Source organism: Staurois parvus, unplaced genomic scaffold (assembly GCF_062004578.1).
Source record: "Staurois parvus isolate SC_StPar_1 unplaced genomic scaffold, SC_StPar_1.0 ptg000172l, whole genome shotgun sequence".
NCBI classification, from domain to species: Eukaryota; Metazoa; Chordata; class Amphibia; order Anura; family Ranidae; genus Staurois; species Staurois parvus.
The window spans coordinates 5,147,528-5,163,391 of NW_028317968.1; the positions used below are offsets into that span (position 1 = coordinate 5,147,528).

Sequence of the window (15,864 nt, forward strand, 5' to 3'; positions counted from 1 at the left end):
AACACAGCTCCCACCCAGCTTTCTAGGGACATCGGGCACACAGGGACTCAAGGGGACTTGGGCTGTGGAGTCTGGCCTCAACACAGCGTGCTAGGGATGACATCAGGCTCACGGGAACTCAACGTGACTTTAGCTGTGGAGTCTGGCCTCAGCACAGCTCCCACCCAGCTTTCTAGGGACATCGGGCTCACGGTGACTCGACGGGACTTGGGCTGTGGAGTCTGGCCTCAACACAGCATGCTAGGGACGACATCGGGCTCATGGGGACTCAAGGGGACTTGGGCTCTGGAGTCTGGCCTCAACACAGCGTGCTAGGGACGACATCAGGCTCACGGGGACTCAACGGGACTTTAGCTGTGGAGTCTGGCCTCCGCACAGCTCCCCCCCAGCTTTCTAGGGACATCGGGCTCACGGGGACTCAACGGGACTTAGGTTGTGGAGTCTGGCCTCAACACAGCATGCTAGGGACGACATCAGGCTCACGAGGACTCAACGTGACTTTAGCTGTGGAGTCTGGCCTAAGCACAGCTCCCACCCAGCTTTCTAGGGACATCGGGCTCACGGGACTCAATGGGACTTGGGCTGTGGAGTCTGGCCTCAACACAGCCTGCTAGGGACGATTCAGGGTACGGGTGGTCTGTGCACACAACAGGGACAGTTCAGGAAACGGGTGGTCTGTGCACACAACAGGGAAAGTTCAGGACACGGGTGGTCTGTGCACACAATAGGGACAGTTCATGACACGGGTGGTCTGTGTGCACAACAGAGACAGTTCAGGACATGGGTGGTCCTGTGCGCACAACAGGCACAGTTCAGGACACGGGTGGTCTGTGCACACAACGGACAGTTCAGGACACGGGTGGTCTGTGCACACAACAGGGAGAGTTCAGGACACGGGTGGTCTGTGCGCACAACAGGGACAGTTCAGGACACGGGTGGTCTGTGCGCACATCAGGGACAGTTCTGGACACTGGTGGTCTGCGCGCACAACAGGAACAGTTCAGGACACGGGTGGTCTGTGCGCACAACAGGGGCAGTGCAGGACAAGGGTGGTCTGTGCGCACAATAGGGACAGTTCATGGCTTCTAGGGACACTCACAATAGGCGTCTTGCAGGTGCTTAGCAGCAGGCGGCTTCCAGGAAGGTAGGCGACTTGCGGACGCTCAGCAGCAGGCAGCCTTCAGGGACAAAGCGGCCAGCAGACAGGTCGGCTTCCCAGGGGCCCCACGATCAGCAGACAAGGTGGCTTCCCAGGGCCCCAGCGATCAGCAGACAGGGCGGCTTTCCAGGGCCCCAGTGATCAGCAGACAGGGTGGCTTCCCAGGGGCCCAACGATCAGAAGACAGGACGGCTTCCCAGGGCCCCCCAGCGATCAGCAGACAGGACGGCTTCCCATGGGCCCCACGATGAGCAGACAGGGTGACTTCCCAGGGCCCCAGCGATCAGCAGACAGGGCGGCTTCCCAGGGGCCCAACAATCAGCAGACAGGATGGCTTCCCAGGGCCCCCAGCGATCAGCAGACAGGACGACTTCCCAGGGGCCCCACGATCAGCAGACAGGGCGGCTTCCCAGGGGCCCACTGATCAGCAGACAGGGGCACAGCGGGCTTCGGCAGGTAGGGGCACAGCAGGCTTGCAGGGGCTCGGCAGGGTCTTGGCAGTGCGGGGTCTGTGCCTGGGATGGTTCTGAGCTTTGGGAGAGTTTCATGCAGAAGGCTCAGCAGGGATGGCTGCGGAGGCCCGGTCCCCACCCGGACCTCCCAGCGGCTTCCAGGGAGATGATTCCAGCAGCATGCACAGGGACAGAGAGGGCGGCGTGGTCCCGCGCCAGCCTTTTTAAAGCCGTGTGGGACACTTCCGGGTTGCCCCGGCAATGGCTGGCCCAGCACCGCGTTGCCGAGGCAAGGAGGCACGCCCCCCTCACTCCTGCCACGTGGGGGGGAGTGCGGCCTTTGTACCCAGCTGTTTTGCCAGAGGAGAGGTGCTAACCGCACAACAGGGGGCATTTCCTCCCGTCCTGCACAGCCTTTTGATGTAGGCTGGCAGGACTGAGGAGTCTGCAAGGGGGGAGGGAGGGGTGGAGGGATCCGGCAGAGGGACAGCAGGCAAAGGGGGGTGTGGAAGGCACGGGCACTCCGTGACAGACCCAACTGACCTCCAGTCTGCCTTGATGGAAGGGGCAGTTCCCCTTCCATTTTTGATCAGACTGGAGGAAGGCAGTTGTAAACAAACACTGACCCATTTACACCTGTCAGTCCATAGGGGTGAATGGACCATCTGATCAAGTCCACCTGATAAACTGATCTCAGCCTAATAGTGATTTGTTTCTTATTAAAAAACAAAATGGAAAACACAATAAATACTAATTCAGTTTTATTACGCATCAACTATAGAATTTATATGAATGCTGCCATATTTAAAAATGGGAACAAGAACCTCTAAAAAAACAACCTCATGTCACTCTTCATAATAGAAAACATTGAATACATTTTATACCATTTATACAAATGCATATATTTTTTTAAACAAACATTTAAAACAATAGGAAAAACACCAGTTCCATTTCATACAGCATACAAACTTAAAATACAGGTGTACCTTTGGTTAAAAAAATGTGTATGCCACGCCCTGTTTGATATTACACCAAAAAATGACTGCAGCATGGTGCCCTATTACACTGTCTGTATTTCCTCTGCATTAAGTATTGTTTACTTTCAGTTTTCCTCCAGGCCAAGCCCAGCTCTCCTATTCATCCCTATGAAGGCTGTGATTGTGCATGTGCGCTGGTGCACAGAAGCTTGAAGAAAAATTTAAAGTAAACAATGCTTGGCACAGTTGTAAGTTGGGCAATCTTGACATTGTGCTGCATCTGAGGTTCAGTTTTTTTGTTTTTTGATAGAAAGCTAATGTAGTGGGGAACTGCGTAGACAGTCTTTTTTATGCAAATGTAGAGCTGTCCTTGAGAGGACAAGTTCACTTTAGTAAAAGTCCACGCTCCCTAGCCCCAAACTGAAGCTAACCTATAAACCAATTAGCCGAACGCTTACCCCTTACCACAACCCTCACTGCTCTTTACCTCTTCTGGGCCTAAATCCTCTTCAACACTGGCCAAGCCTGTGCAGTAAGACCTTAAAGCTTGAATAGAGTCAAATTCTTTGAGTCTCAAGATTCATTGTGTAGAGGGTGGACTTGCAGTTTTTTATTTTAAAAGTAAACTTGTCTTTCAACCATAATTTGAACAGTCCAATCACCGCTGTATTACAAATGAGACATAATACAGATATAACCACAAACCTGTACTTAAAGCGTATCTATGGTCAAAAAGTAAACTCATGTATTAAAGTGGAACTTCACTCTGTCGATCAGCATTGACTATTTTTAATCCTTATGCTGCTAGCATTAGTAATTAGATAGGAACATACTTACAGGTGAAACTCGAAAAATTAGAATATCGTGCAAAAGTTCATTTATTTCAGTATTGCAACTTAAAAGGTGAAACTAATATATGAGATAGACTCATTACATGCAAAGCAAGATAGTTCAAGTTGTGATTTGTCATAATTGTGATGATTATGGCTTACAGCTCATGAAAACCCCAAATCCACTATCTCAGAAAATTAGAATATTGTGAAAAGGTGCAATATTCTAGGCCAATGGTTCTTAACCTGGGTTCGATCGAACCCCAGGGGTTCAGTGAGTCAGTCTCGCGGGTTCGGCAGAGGTGAAGACCCACACCCGACTCATATGATTCGTGCAGTAAATATTCATTATTATGTTTTTGTTTTTGTGTGAAAATCATGTTTTAATGGTTTTGTTCTTTGTTCTTAACGGTTTTGTTCATTTTGCGCACCTATGTATAAATATATACCTATGTTTTGAATTTTAAAAATCATATTTTATTTTTCCAATTAAGAAGGGTTCGGTGAATGCGCATATGAAACTGGTGGGGTTCAGTACCTCCAACAAGGTTAAGAACCACTGTTCTAGGCTCAAAGTGTCCCACTCTAATCAGCTAATTAAGCCATAACACCTGCAAAGGGTTCCTGAGCTTTTAAATGGTCTCTCAGTCTGGTTCAGTAGGAATCACAATCATGGGAAAGACTGCTGACCTGACAGTTGTGCAGAAAACCATCATTGACACCCTCCATAAGGAGGGAGAGCCTCAAAAGGTAATTGCAAAAGAATTTGGATGTTCCCAAAGTGCTGTATCAAAGCACATTAATAGAACGTTATGTGGAAGGGAAAAGTGTGGAAGAAAAAGGTGCACAAGCAGCAGGGATGACCGCAGCCTGGAGAGGATTGTCAGGAAAAGGCCATTCAAAAGTGTTGGGGACTTTCACAAGGAGTGGACTGAGGCTGGAGTCAGTGCATCAAGAGCCACCACACACAGACGGATCCTGGACATGGGCTTCAAATGTCATATTCCTCTTGTCAAGCCGCTCCTGAACAACAAACAACGTCAGAAGCGTCTTACCTGGGCTAAAGAAAAACAGACCTGGTCTGTTGCTCAGTGGTCCAAAGTCCTCTTTTCTGATGGGAGCAACTTTTGCATCTCATTTGGAAACCAAGGACCCAGAGTATGGAGGAAGAATGGAGAGGCACACACTGCAAGATGCTTGAAGTCCAGTGTGAAATTTCCACAGTCTGTGTTGATTTGGGGAGCCATGTCATCTGCTGGTGTTGGTCCACTGTGCTTCATTAAGTCCAGGGTCAATGCAGCCATCTACCAGGAGATTTTGGAGCACTTCATGCTTCCTTCCACAGACGAGCTTTATGGGGATGCTGACTTCATTTTCCAGCAGGACTTGGCACCTGCCCACACTGCTAAAAGCACCAAAACCTGGTTCAAAGACCGTGGGATTACTGTGCTTGATTGGCCAGCAAACTCACCTGACCTGAACCCCATAGAGAATCTATGGGGCATTGCTAAGAGAAAGATGAGAGACATGAGACCCAACAATGCAGAAGAGCTGTAGGCCACTATTGAAGCATCCTGGTCTTCCATAACACCTCAGCAGTGATAGCTTTCTTAGATAGATTTCTGATAGCTTCCATGCCACACCGCATTGAGGCAGTAATTGCTGCAAAAGTGGCCCAAACCAAGTACTGAGTACATATGCATGCTTATGCTTTTCAGAGGTCCGATATTGTTCTATGTACAATCCTTGTTTTATTGATTGCATGTAATATTCTAATTTTCTGACATTGTGGATTTGGGGTTTTCATGAGCTGTAAGCCATAATCATCACAATTATGACAAATCACGGCTTGAACTATCTTGCTTTGCATGTAATGAGTCTATCACATATATTATTTTCACCTTTTAAGTTGCATTACTGAAATAAATGAACTTTTGCACGATATTCTAATTTTTTGAGTTTCACCTGTATATACTTATATATACTTGTTTTAAACTATTGTTTTACATTTTTTGAAATCTTGCCTAGGATAACGATGTCATACATCCCAGGCGGGAAGGAGGGATTTCTCAGCTAAACACACCCTCCTGCTTGTATGCCTGAGCTTAGTGCAGATGGATTCCAGGAAGTAAATACTACATTAATCGTCTGCCCTTACTCAAGATGGCCATGACCAGAAATGCTGAAAGTGACCATGACCTGAAATTTCAAAGTGATTTCTCAGCAAAATAAAGCATGGAGACATAGAATAATAAAAATGAATTAAATAGCAATTTTGTTTTGTGGTGCTCAGATACAGTGTAGTTCTGCTTTAATTTCCACATTATTGTTAAATTATTCCTAGGCTACTACTATTTACCTGAATGATCTTGAAGTCTCTAAACTTACTTTGTGAGATCTCCACACATTAACTTCCTTGAATTCTGTAACATATATTCACTATGTCCTGCGAGTAGAAATTGCTGTGTCACACATTTCACAGAGCCTGCCTTTTGAAGTACAGAGGTGCTGAGAGGAGGAGGTTCTAGAGTCAGTACAAAAGTCGCTGCTTGCAGGCAGCAAGGTATTTGGGGTATGTGTGAACACCAGTAAAAAACAAAAAGGAGCTACAACCCAATTAGGGTTATCACTAAGACTGTTTTCAACCTATTGTATTTTTTATGTAATTTGTTGTGGTCGTTTCAACAAAGAGGAAAATTTTAGTGCAGTGGCAGTTGTGCTGATCTTTTTTCCAATTGTGGAGTATGTAGTCCTTTGAAATTAAAAGTAAACAGCAGAGGAGAAGCTGCAAAGCATGCAGGGAAAACAGAACGTTGTGGACAACATGAAAGGAGATTTGTAACCACTTGCCCTCCTGAAGATTTACCCCCCTTCCTGACCAGGCCATTTTTTGCATTAGGGCGCTGCATTACTTTGACAATTGCGTGGTCATGAAACGCTGCACCCTAAATTAAATTTACGTCCTTTTTTTTTTCATGAATTGAGTTTTCTTTCAGTGGTATTTGATCACCTGTGCATTTTTTAATTTTTTGTGCTATAAAAAAAAGACCGATAATTTTGAGGAAAAAAAACTATATTTTTGACTTTTTGCCTTAAACATGTCCAGTAAAAAAAATGTTAAAATCAAATTTCGTCATATATTTAGGCCAAAATGTATTCTGCTCCATGTCTTTGCTAAGAAAAAAATCCCAATACATGTAAATTAATTGATTTATTTGAAAGTTATAGCGTCTACAAACGGCGTTATACTGGAATTTTTTATTTTTTTTATACTAGTAATGGCGGTGATCAGTGACTTATAGCAGGACTGCAGTGGGTGTTCTGGCACTGGGTGGGACCTAACTGCCACTGACATCCCCAATGACACTAATACAGTTAACATCTGGGGCGATCAAAGGGTTAACTGTGCTGTGTGTGTTGCACATTATGTGCTGTGTGTGTTTTACTATGGAGACATGCTGCTTTGTATTTCTCTGCTGTGCAGAGAAATACAAAGCAGCATGTTCTTGCTGACAGGAGAGAGAACTGTTTTGTTGTTTATACCCAGGTCTCTCCCCTGTCAGCTTTCTCCGACAATCATCAAGTGCCTGCGGAGAATCAGCGGCCAGGACCCGGGGATTGACATCTCTAGTCACCAACAGCGGAATGCAAATCACCCTGCAGCAGTACTTTTAATATAGGGTGGCTGGCAAGCGGCTAAATATTTAAGTCATCATAAAGCCCCTTTTGTTTTTTAAAAGCCCCAGACGTAATAAGACACTTGTAATGGTGGCAATCAGCGACTGCGGGATAGCGGGACTGCGACAGGTATTCTGACACTGGGGGGAACTGAGTTGGTGTCACTGACATCCCCAGTGACACCAATATAGTGATCAGTGCTAATAAAAAGCACTGACACTGTACTAATGGCACTAGGCAGGAAGGGGTTAACATGATGGACGAATAAAGGGTTATTTCTGTGCTGGGAGTGTTTTACTGGGGGGGTGTTGTTGCTTCACTGTAAGCACTCTGTTCTGGGTGGCTGTGCTGTGCACAGCCATCCAGAGCAGTGTGCCAGAGCCAACGGGGGGGAGGACTGATAGTAAACAAAGCAGCCCTCCTCCCTGTCAGAGATCCTCGGTAACCACCGGGTGCCGGCGGATAATCACCAGGCAGGACCCGGTGATTGACAGCCCGGCTGCGAATGGTGGCGCGGGTAGGGTGCATTCACGGCTCGCGCTCTCCCCCTACCAGCAATTACAGAATCAAGTATATATACGTGATTTTGCGCACCCCTGCTGCCCTTTAGCAGTATATCTGCTATAGGACAGTCGGGAAGCAGTTAAAGGAACCTTAAATGACCATAGAACTCCTTTAATATGTGGCAGGTGTCTGCAGACATTGAGGAGTGAAGTGGAATCAATATACTAAAAATGAACACATAGGGGTATATTTACAAAGCAGCATGTGACATTCACCCATCAGTCACTGCAGGTGAATTAGTCCCCATAATTTAAAACACAAGAACTAGGAAGGTGCACCTGGCAGAGAATGTTTGGTGAATGACCAATTTTACTGTTTCATAAAAATAGTCCATATTGTTGTTGCTTTCATACTTTAAAGATAACTGGACAATAACAAGTATATTAATATGTTTGTTTTAGTTTATGTTAAGAGGGAATCTGTTTTAGCTGCTGCCTCAGACAGAATGACCAAGTGTACCCTCACTCCATTTCAACCATCATACAAAAGGAATGCAGCACTAAGTGGGTTTGTGTTATAGAGCACTCAGGAAACAGGCTTAATGAGGCTATAATCTAGGCATTTGACCAGGGCTTCTCTGGCTACAGCTATAATGTGTTCCTTCTTTGGATTGTTCTCCTCTTTTCCAATAACCGTTAGGATCTCCAGCATTTCAGCCTCCACCAGTTTCTTTGCAAGCTCTTTGTCAGCATTAATCAGGTTGTAGGTAATCACAACTCCACGGTGCTGAACCTGCAAGTCTTCATTAAGGCAAAGTCTCTGCAGGATCTCCATCCACTGTGTAGTCTAAAAAATGCATGCACACATAAATTATTTATATATAAAGGGATATGTCAAAATGCAAAGCCAAATTTAAGAATGATAAATAGAAACAAACACTAAACTAAAAGCTTCCCATATAATGTTCCTATTATACTGTAGCTTTTGCACAGTCCAAAAGAGTTTTACAGTTCTGCCCAGTGCACTGACCAACATACCTGTCATAAACACCCCTTTTTTCCAGCAATACAAGTATGCGTGAGGATGAACTTAGAATCCATAAGATTCAACTAAATGTGTCTTCTCTTTCACTTACATTTTAAGACAAAACCTGTTTCAGCTTGCACTAATTACTTGAGATACCCACTGCATTGCTGGATGGACACAAATGGTCAAAAAACATCTTGTGTATGTAAATACTTCCAGTGACCTATGCCATGTCTCTCTCTTCAGAGAGAAGACAAGTGAAGGCTTCTTTACGTACAATTACTGATAATGATGTTACTGTTAAAACATAGACCACCAATGTGAAGATGCGCAGTGGTTGCAGCCAAGTCACTTGAAGATCTGAGGCCTATGGGACTAATTACATAATCCGGCTTATATATGTAAAGGAGACCTTTTCAAGGAGAAATATGGAGGACATCACTGTAAACTTTTCCTTCTGCAAAACGTAGTTTCCTGTCAATCATGCTGACCTTCATGCTTCAATATTTGATTCATTTACCAAAAAAGTATGCAGATAATATGATTATGATTTTACTCTGGCGTTTGTGATATCAAGAATGGTTCCAGGTCAATGACTTCGAAAGAACTGAAGCTAGTGGGTCAGCGTAATAGCCAAGTAACTATAATTTCAGAAGGAGGTAAGCTATGGCAGCCCCATATTACTCTCTAGGTTTACTTGAATCAGCACGTTCTTTGTTCAAATTTTAACTGCTTCAAAACCAAGTTACAACCCCTTCCTATCCACTCAATTTGACAGTTTTCAGTGCTGGGATTATTTGACTATTACTTGGTCTCCTTGTCTTCCTTATTTTCTAGTATAAAACATATTAAATAAAAATACCAATACCGTATGTAATGCCTATGAAATGTGTTGGCCTTTGACCCTTTGTTTTTTGTGGAATCATTACAATAAAGCATCGTTGCCCATATGCCAGAAGCACGAGAAATGACATTGATGTCATTTCTCTAGGCTAATGCCGGCCATAGAGGGTTCGTTTATGGCCGAATTTTCAGCCGAAAAACAAAAAATCGGTCATTCTGTTGCCACCAATGCTTACGAAAATCGGTCGTTTTTTGTAAATTTTCCAGCATGACCGATAAAAGAAACGAGGAGGAACCACGAAAATCGGCTGACGACATTGCCCCACTAACAGTGTGAATATCGGCCAATTATTCTTTCTGACGAAAATTCGACCGATAAACGAACTGTCAATGGCCTGCATAAAGGAACAGAAGACATTAGACTGCTTAAAGCAGATAAGAAGTGTTTGTGGGATTGAATGTGTTTGTGACATCTAGAAATGTTACATTGGACTACTTAAATTAGATAAGATCTTGTTTGTGCATTTAAAAATGTTTACTTGTTAGAAATCTTTAAGTTAAGGGTAGATAAGAAGCTGATTTGTGAAAAGTGTGATAATACTAGAGAAGATGTTTGCTAGTAAAGTGACTGGGTGTGACTAACGGAACCTTTCTGCTAACTCCTCCTAGAGTGGGCGTGATGCCTGCCCATTTTGGAAGAGTTGCCATGAGACTTTAACAGGGAATATAAGGAGAGGCTGAACACGGTCAATTTGGGGGAGCCTTTCTATGCGAAAGGGGACGCTCTGACGCTGGGATTTTTGCCAAGGTTATGTGGGCTCATCAAATTGGTCGTGTTTAAGGCTTCTTCGCCACCCCCTGTGCATTATGGTTCCGATGGGGTCTGTTCCTTCCCGTCTTCCCATAGTTTTGGTAATGTATTAATTCTATGCTGTGACGCTGTCAAAAGATGTGTGTATCTCATGCTGTAATGCTCACATTATTATTGGTGTGTGTTAATATGCAGATTGTGAGGCCTATAAGATATATCCTCCTGTGTGTCATGTGATAATAAAAGTGGAGGTTTTGACAGTGCAAGAATAATGCAGTTGGAATCTGTTATTTCTTGGAGTTTTGAGTGAATGCTATGATGTGCCAGGGCAGGTGTTCATTTGGTAGTGGGTCTCTCACATGCTTAGAATAATTAATGGTGTAAATGCTGGATAAATCATACCTGTGTAGTGTGTGTGACTTGTTTTTGGTGCTTTAATCCAGCATTGCATTACACCGTAGAAACACAGCCAAAATAAAAAACATTGTAAAATACCCCCCCTTCCCCAAGGTGATTCTTTTTTGTCTGCATTATTTGGAAATGAAATATGCTGGTACTTAGGTGGCTTAAGGTGTGCATGGCCTTTAACACATTGTTACTGTTTCACAGGCTCGCACAATTTTAGGGCTTAACATGTTTGGTATCTATTTCATTGGCACAACCTCATCTTTTATATTTTACAAAAATGGGTAATCTATTGTGTTTTGTACACTAAAATTAATGTTGGTGCATTTTTTTTTACTGAAAACATGGGTTTGATAAACAATTGACAAAACAATCCCACAACCATTGGTGGTCATTGGCATTTTAACTCCACCCCCCCCCCCCCCTTTCCTCACTGGATTGCAAGCCACCCTCTGCTTCCTTTCTCTTCTCTTCTTTCATCAGGCTGTGATCCTTCCTTTTGCATGCTTTTGTTATGAGAAGGAGTGGCGAGCACTCAAATGTAAATAGTAGTATAGTAAGTCCCTGACTTACGAACATTTGAGTTGCAAACTTTCACAGATACAAATGGACCTTGCATTATGAACATTCGTAGATGTGAACAAAGCGCTGGAAGTAGCTCACGTGTCTGCCGGACATTGTCACAGCTGCGCTGCTGTGTGATTACTGTACATTACAGTGCGATAGTGTAATGTACAGAGCCCAGGATGTCCGGAAGCAAGAGGAAAAGCAGTGGTGATGTGGGGGGGACTGCTAGGAAGCGCAAAGCAATAACCATGGAAACAAAGTGAAAATAATTGAGAGATTAGACCGAGGTGAAAAGATGATAGACATTGCTCGTTCATATAACTTGAATCGCTTAACTATTGGCACAATTCTAAAGAACAAGGCCAAGATCATGGAACATGTGAAGTCTGCTGTGCCTATGAAGTCAACAGTAATATCCAAAAAGTGTGGTAAAGTGATAGAGGAGATTGAGAAACTTCTCAATGTGTGGATGCAGGATCTGCATCAGCGTCAGGTCCCACTCAGCTTAATGCTTATTCAAGAAAAAGCTAAAAGCCTGTTTTGAAGACTTGAAGAAAAAATGGGGTGAACCGTGTGCATCTTTTACTGCCTGCCATGGATGGTTTAACAGATTCAAGGCTAGAGCCAACCTTCACAATGTAAAAGTAAGTAGTGAGGCTGTGAGTGAAGATACCATAGCTGCCAAAGAATTTCCAGCAACACTTACAGAAATTATTGACAAAGGTGCTTATATACCCCCACAGATTTTTAATGTCAATGATACAAGACTGTACTGGAACAGGATGCCAGAACGAAGTTACATCAGTAAAGAGGAAAAGGTGATGCCAGGCTTTAAAGCAGCAAAGGACAGACTTTCTCTGTTGTTTGGTGGCAATGCTTCTGGTGATAAGAAACTAAAGCCTCTCTTAGTTTACCATTCAGAGAACCCAAGAGCCCTCAAAAACATGGCCAAGGGCTCTCTACCTGTTGTGTGGAAGAGTAATTCCAAAGCCTGGGTTACACAAGCTATTTTCCGGGACTGGTTTTTCAACCACTTTATCCCAGAGATAGAGAAATATTGTTTAAGAGAAAGATATCCCATTCAACATTCTTTTGCTGCTTGACAATGCACCAGGTCACCCCCAATTCATGGATGACTTTCATCCCAACGTCAAAGTAGTGCATCTGCCCCCCAATACTCAAACCTATGAACCAAGGAGTTATTGCGACTTTCAAAAAATATTATTTATGTCCCACTTTTCATCAGGCAGTGACATTGCCTGACAATTTGCGACAATTTAGGAAGGACTATAACATCTACAGGCCATAAAAACATCAACTTTGCTTGGGGTGAGGTTTCGGCTGTCACCATGAATGGGGTTTGGAAGAACCTTTGCCCGCAGTTAGTTCATGGACTTGAGAAGATGGGTAAGGAGTCCAAAGAGGTCTTCAACAACTTAGTGACCCTTTGCACGAAGCTGGAGCTAGATCTGCAGGAGGACAACTTTATTGAACTCCTTACTGTGCAACATGAGGAGCTTACTAATGAGCACCTGATGGAATTAGAGGCCCAGCGAAAATACAAAGACAGCCAAGAGGAAGATGTAACTGAACCAAAGAGATTCACAACACAGGAAATGACAAGGGGATATACTTTACTTGAAGAGGCAATGTTAGTTTTTGAGGTACAGGACCCCATCGTAAAACGATACACAAAGGTTGCAGCAGCCGTTCAGAATGCCATCCAGTGCTACAGAGTCATCTATGATGAGAAAAAAAGAGCTACTACTCAGACATTTCTGGATCATTTTTTCCAGAGGGTAGTCAGAAGTGAATCCATCAAAAAACCTGTGTCATCAACATCAGGTGTGAGTGAAATTCCATCTTGCCCTCCATCTCCTATTGTTGATGATCCTTCAGCTCCATCAACATCAGGTATGGGCCAAATTCCATCTTGCCCTCCATCTCCTATTGCTGATAATCCTTCAGATCCATCAACATCAGGTGAGGGCCAAATTCCATCTTGCCCTCCATCTCCTATTGCTGATGATCCTTCAGCTCCACCATCTCCCACCTACCTTCCCTCTTCCAGTTAGTAACTCTCTTTCACTACTTGCCAGTTGTGGTACTGTACTGTACCACCATTTTAAGGTAACTGTTAAAGTGAAAATTTTTACAGTTTTCCTATACCACCATTTTAAGTTACAGTAACTGTAAAAGTAAAACATTGTTTATTTACAGTATTTTTTTGTGTGTGTGTTTTTTTTTATGCTTTACATTGTATATTTGTGTCAAAGGTGTATAAGACTCACTTTGTCGGACTTACGAACGAATCCGATTTACAAACGTTCTCCCGGAACGGAACTCGTTCTTAAGTCAGGGACTTACTATACTGTTTACATTTTTGAATGCTGTGTTGGTCAATCTGATTGGCTCTGTGTCTTTTGCTTTTGATATCTGCTGTCTAATGACAGTGGGATCATAGGCATTTTGTGAAAGCCTGGCCTGCTTTAAGAATGAGGATGTTTATAAATGACCATTTAGAACTGCAGCACTCCTGACTGGCCATTTATCTACATCAGTTATTGAAGTGGTAGTTAAACATGATCATTGTATTTGATTTTGTTTGGGGTTTTTTTGCATTAATGTGGTTTGTTTTTGTTTTTACATTATTTAAGAGCTTTTATGAGATATAAAAATTAATTACCTTAAACAAAAATTTTTTTCTTCTGAATGAGATCTCATTTACCCTAAAGCTGCTTAGAAGCATGGCTTCTCATTTGTTTACTGAATTATTCACCCCTATTTTAAGTTAATTTTTGAGCCAATAATTCCATATATTTTCATCTAAATATGTTTTTTTAATGTTAGCTTACAATGAGCTGTACTCACCACTTCTGTCATCTTGTGGCATAGCTTCTTCTCAGATGCCGTCAGAACAGCTAGGGTTCCTGCTGCAGCTCTTTGCAGTTTTACTTCATCCTCTTCACCGCACAATAACACTACCAATTTCAAACGATCATTTCCTTCTGCCAAGAACCTTTCCTGGATCTACAAGAATGCAAGAATGACACCATGAACTAAAGTGGGTAGAGATTTTTGTATTTTGACTATTAAAATGTAAAGTGGTTTTTCACTTATTAAAAAAAAAAAATGTGTAAAAATCCTTCAGGGGAGAGGTTAATTTCCAGCATTCAGTTTTTGTCTTGTAGCCATTATTTGTAAGCTCAAAGAGGTTATGAATGTTCCATATTACATACTAAGTATGAAACTTTACATGGATAACATAAACATGCCTAAAAAGATTAGAGCAATATGATAATGTGCTAAAACTGAATAGTGCCATGAAAGAATTTAGAATTACTGTCAACAAAAGAAATATTGTTTTACAAGAATGAATCTGTTTAACTATTATGTTTTATTAAAGAACATAGTGGTACACAATGCAAAGTTTTAATAAGTATGGCATAGCCCAGACAAGCTGCATCATGTGCCACTGTGTGCTTCAGTAAAAGATGACTGTTAGGGGCAGAACTGTTCTCTGTGGCCTTAATGGTTGTGGGACTCCTGGGTAGGACACCTGTCACATCCTTTAGTGTTCCTCAACCCCCTTGAAGCCATCATGGTCTGCATACTTTAGAATGGATCTGGTATTCAGTGACATGAGAGCCTCTGAAGAAGTTTGTTTACTGAGCTAAATCAGTCCCTTGATGTCTTGGGACTACTAAGTTGTGAAGATGGACATTTTACTTTGTCTATTCTCATGGGCGCAGTGAGTGATTTTTATTTTCTTTATTTATCCTGGATGGTGATTTCTTTCTGAGGGTTTCAATGCAAACTGTAGACATATGCTCTGGCTTCTGATGCCTCAGTCGTCCATGAAATTCACTGTGAACATATGGATTTCCTCTCAGTATACCTCATTTCAGGATAAATCCACTGTGAATGCTAAAGACATTGTTATCCATTGACCCTTCGTGGATTGACATTTGCTTTTTGGAAATCTTATATATCTGTGTGGATTCATGGAATTTTTTTTCATTATTCACCGCCAGGCTTAATGATTGATGGAACACCCAGTATGTCTGTCACATTATGAGGATATGATGTACAATCTTAATCACTCAATGCAGCTAGTGGTCCCTGATGAAGCTGACGGTAACAGTATGGATGGATACTGTCCATGGGATAAATCCACCAGCCTGTTGTGACACTTTATATGATACAACAATATCCATATTCATCAGTCTATTTCTTGCTTAGCCAGGGGCGTACTGACAACTCATGGGGCCCCCAGGCAATAGGGGATCATGGGGCCCCTGTGTTCTTGCCCAAACTCAAAAAAACCTATGAAAAAGGTACCAGGGGCATCTCATGGGGCCCCCTACTGACCTCGGGCCCTCGGGCAGTGCCTGAGTTTCCAAGTGGTCAGTCCACCCCTGTGCTTAGCTATTTTATGGGTTTTGGATTTCCTGCACCCAATCTTTATAATGGCCTTGTACTTCCGCTATATATAGAAGTGCAAGTAGTAAAGTAAATCTTTAGAGCCATTTATTTAGAAGCTTCACTATATAAGTATTCTAGATTCAATACTCTATATTTATTCTATATTTTGTGATTATATGATCTAAAC

General features: G+C 42.9%; 1 protein-coding gene across 1 annotated transcript in view; it reads right to left on the bottom strand.

Annotated features, from left to right (window-relative positions):
- Positions 1-2,355: 2,355 nt before the first annotated feature.
- Positions 2,356-15,864, bottom strand: part of UNC45B (unc-45 myosin chaperone B) — a 39,226-nt gene continuing 25,717 nt past the window's right edge. The window contains exons 19-20 of the mRNA XM_089676607.1: positions 14,124-14,282; positions 2,356-8,446 (exon numbers count right to left, since the gene is read on the bottom strand). Of these exons, the coding sequence (XP_089532733.1) occupies positions 8,186-8,446; positions 14,124-14,282 (420 nt within the window). The 3' untranslated portion in view covers positions 2,356-8,185. The remainder of the gene's footprint in view (positions 8,447-14,123; positions 14,283-15,864) is intronic.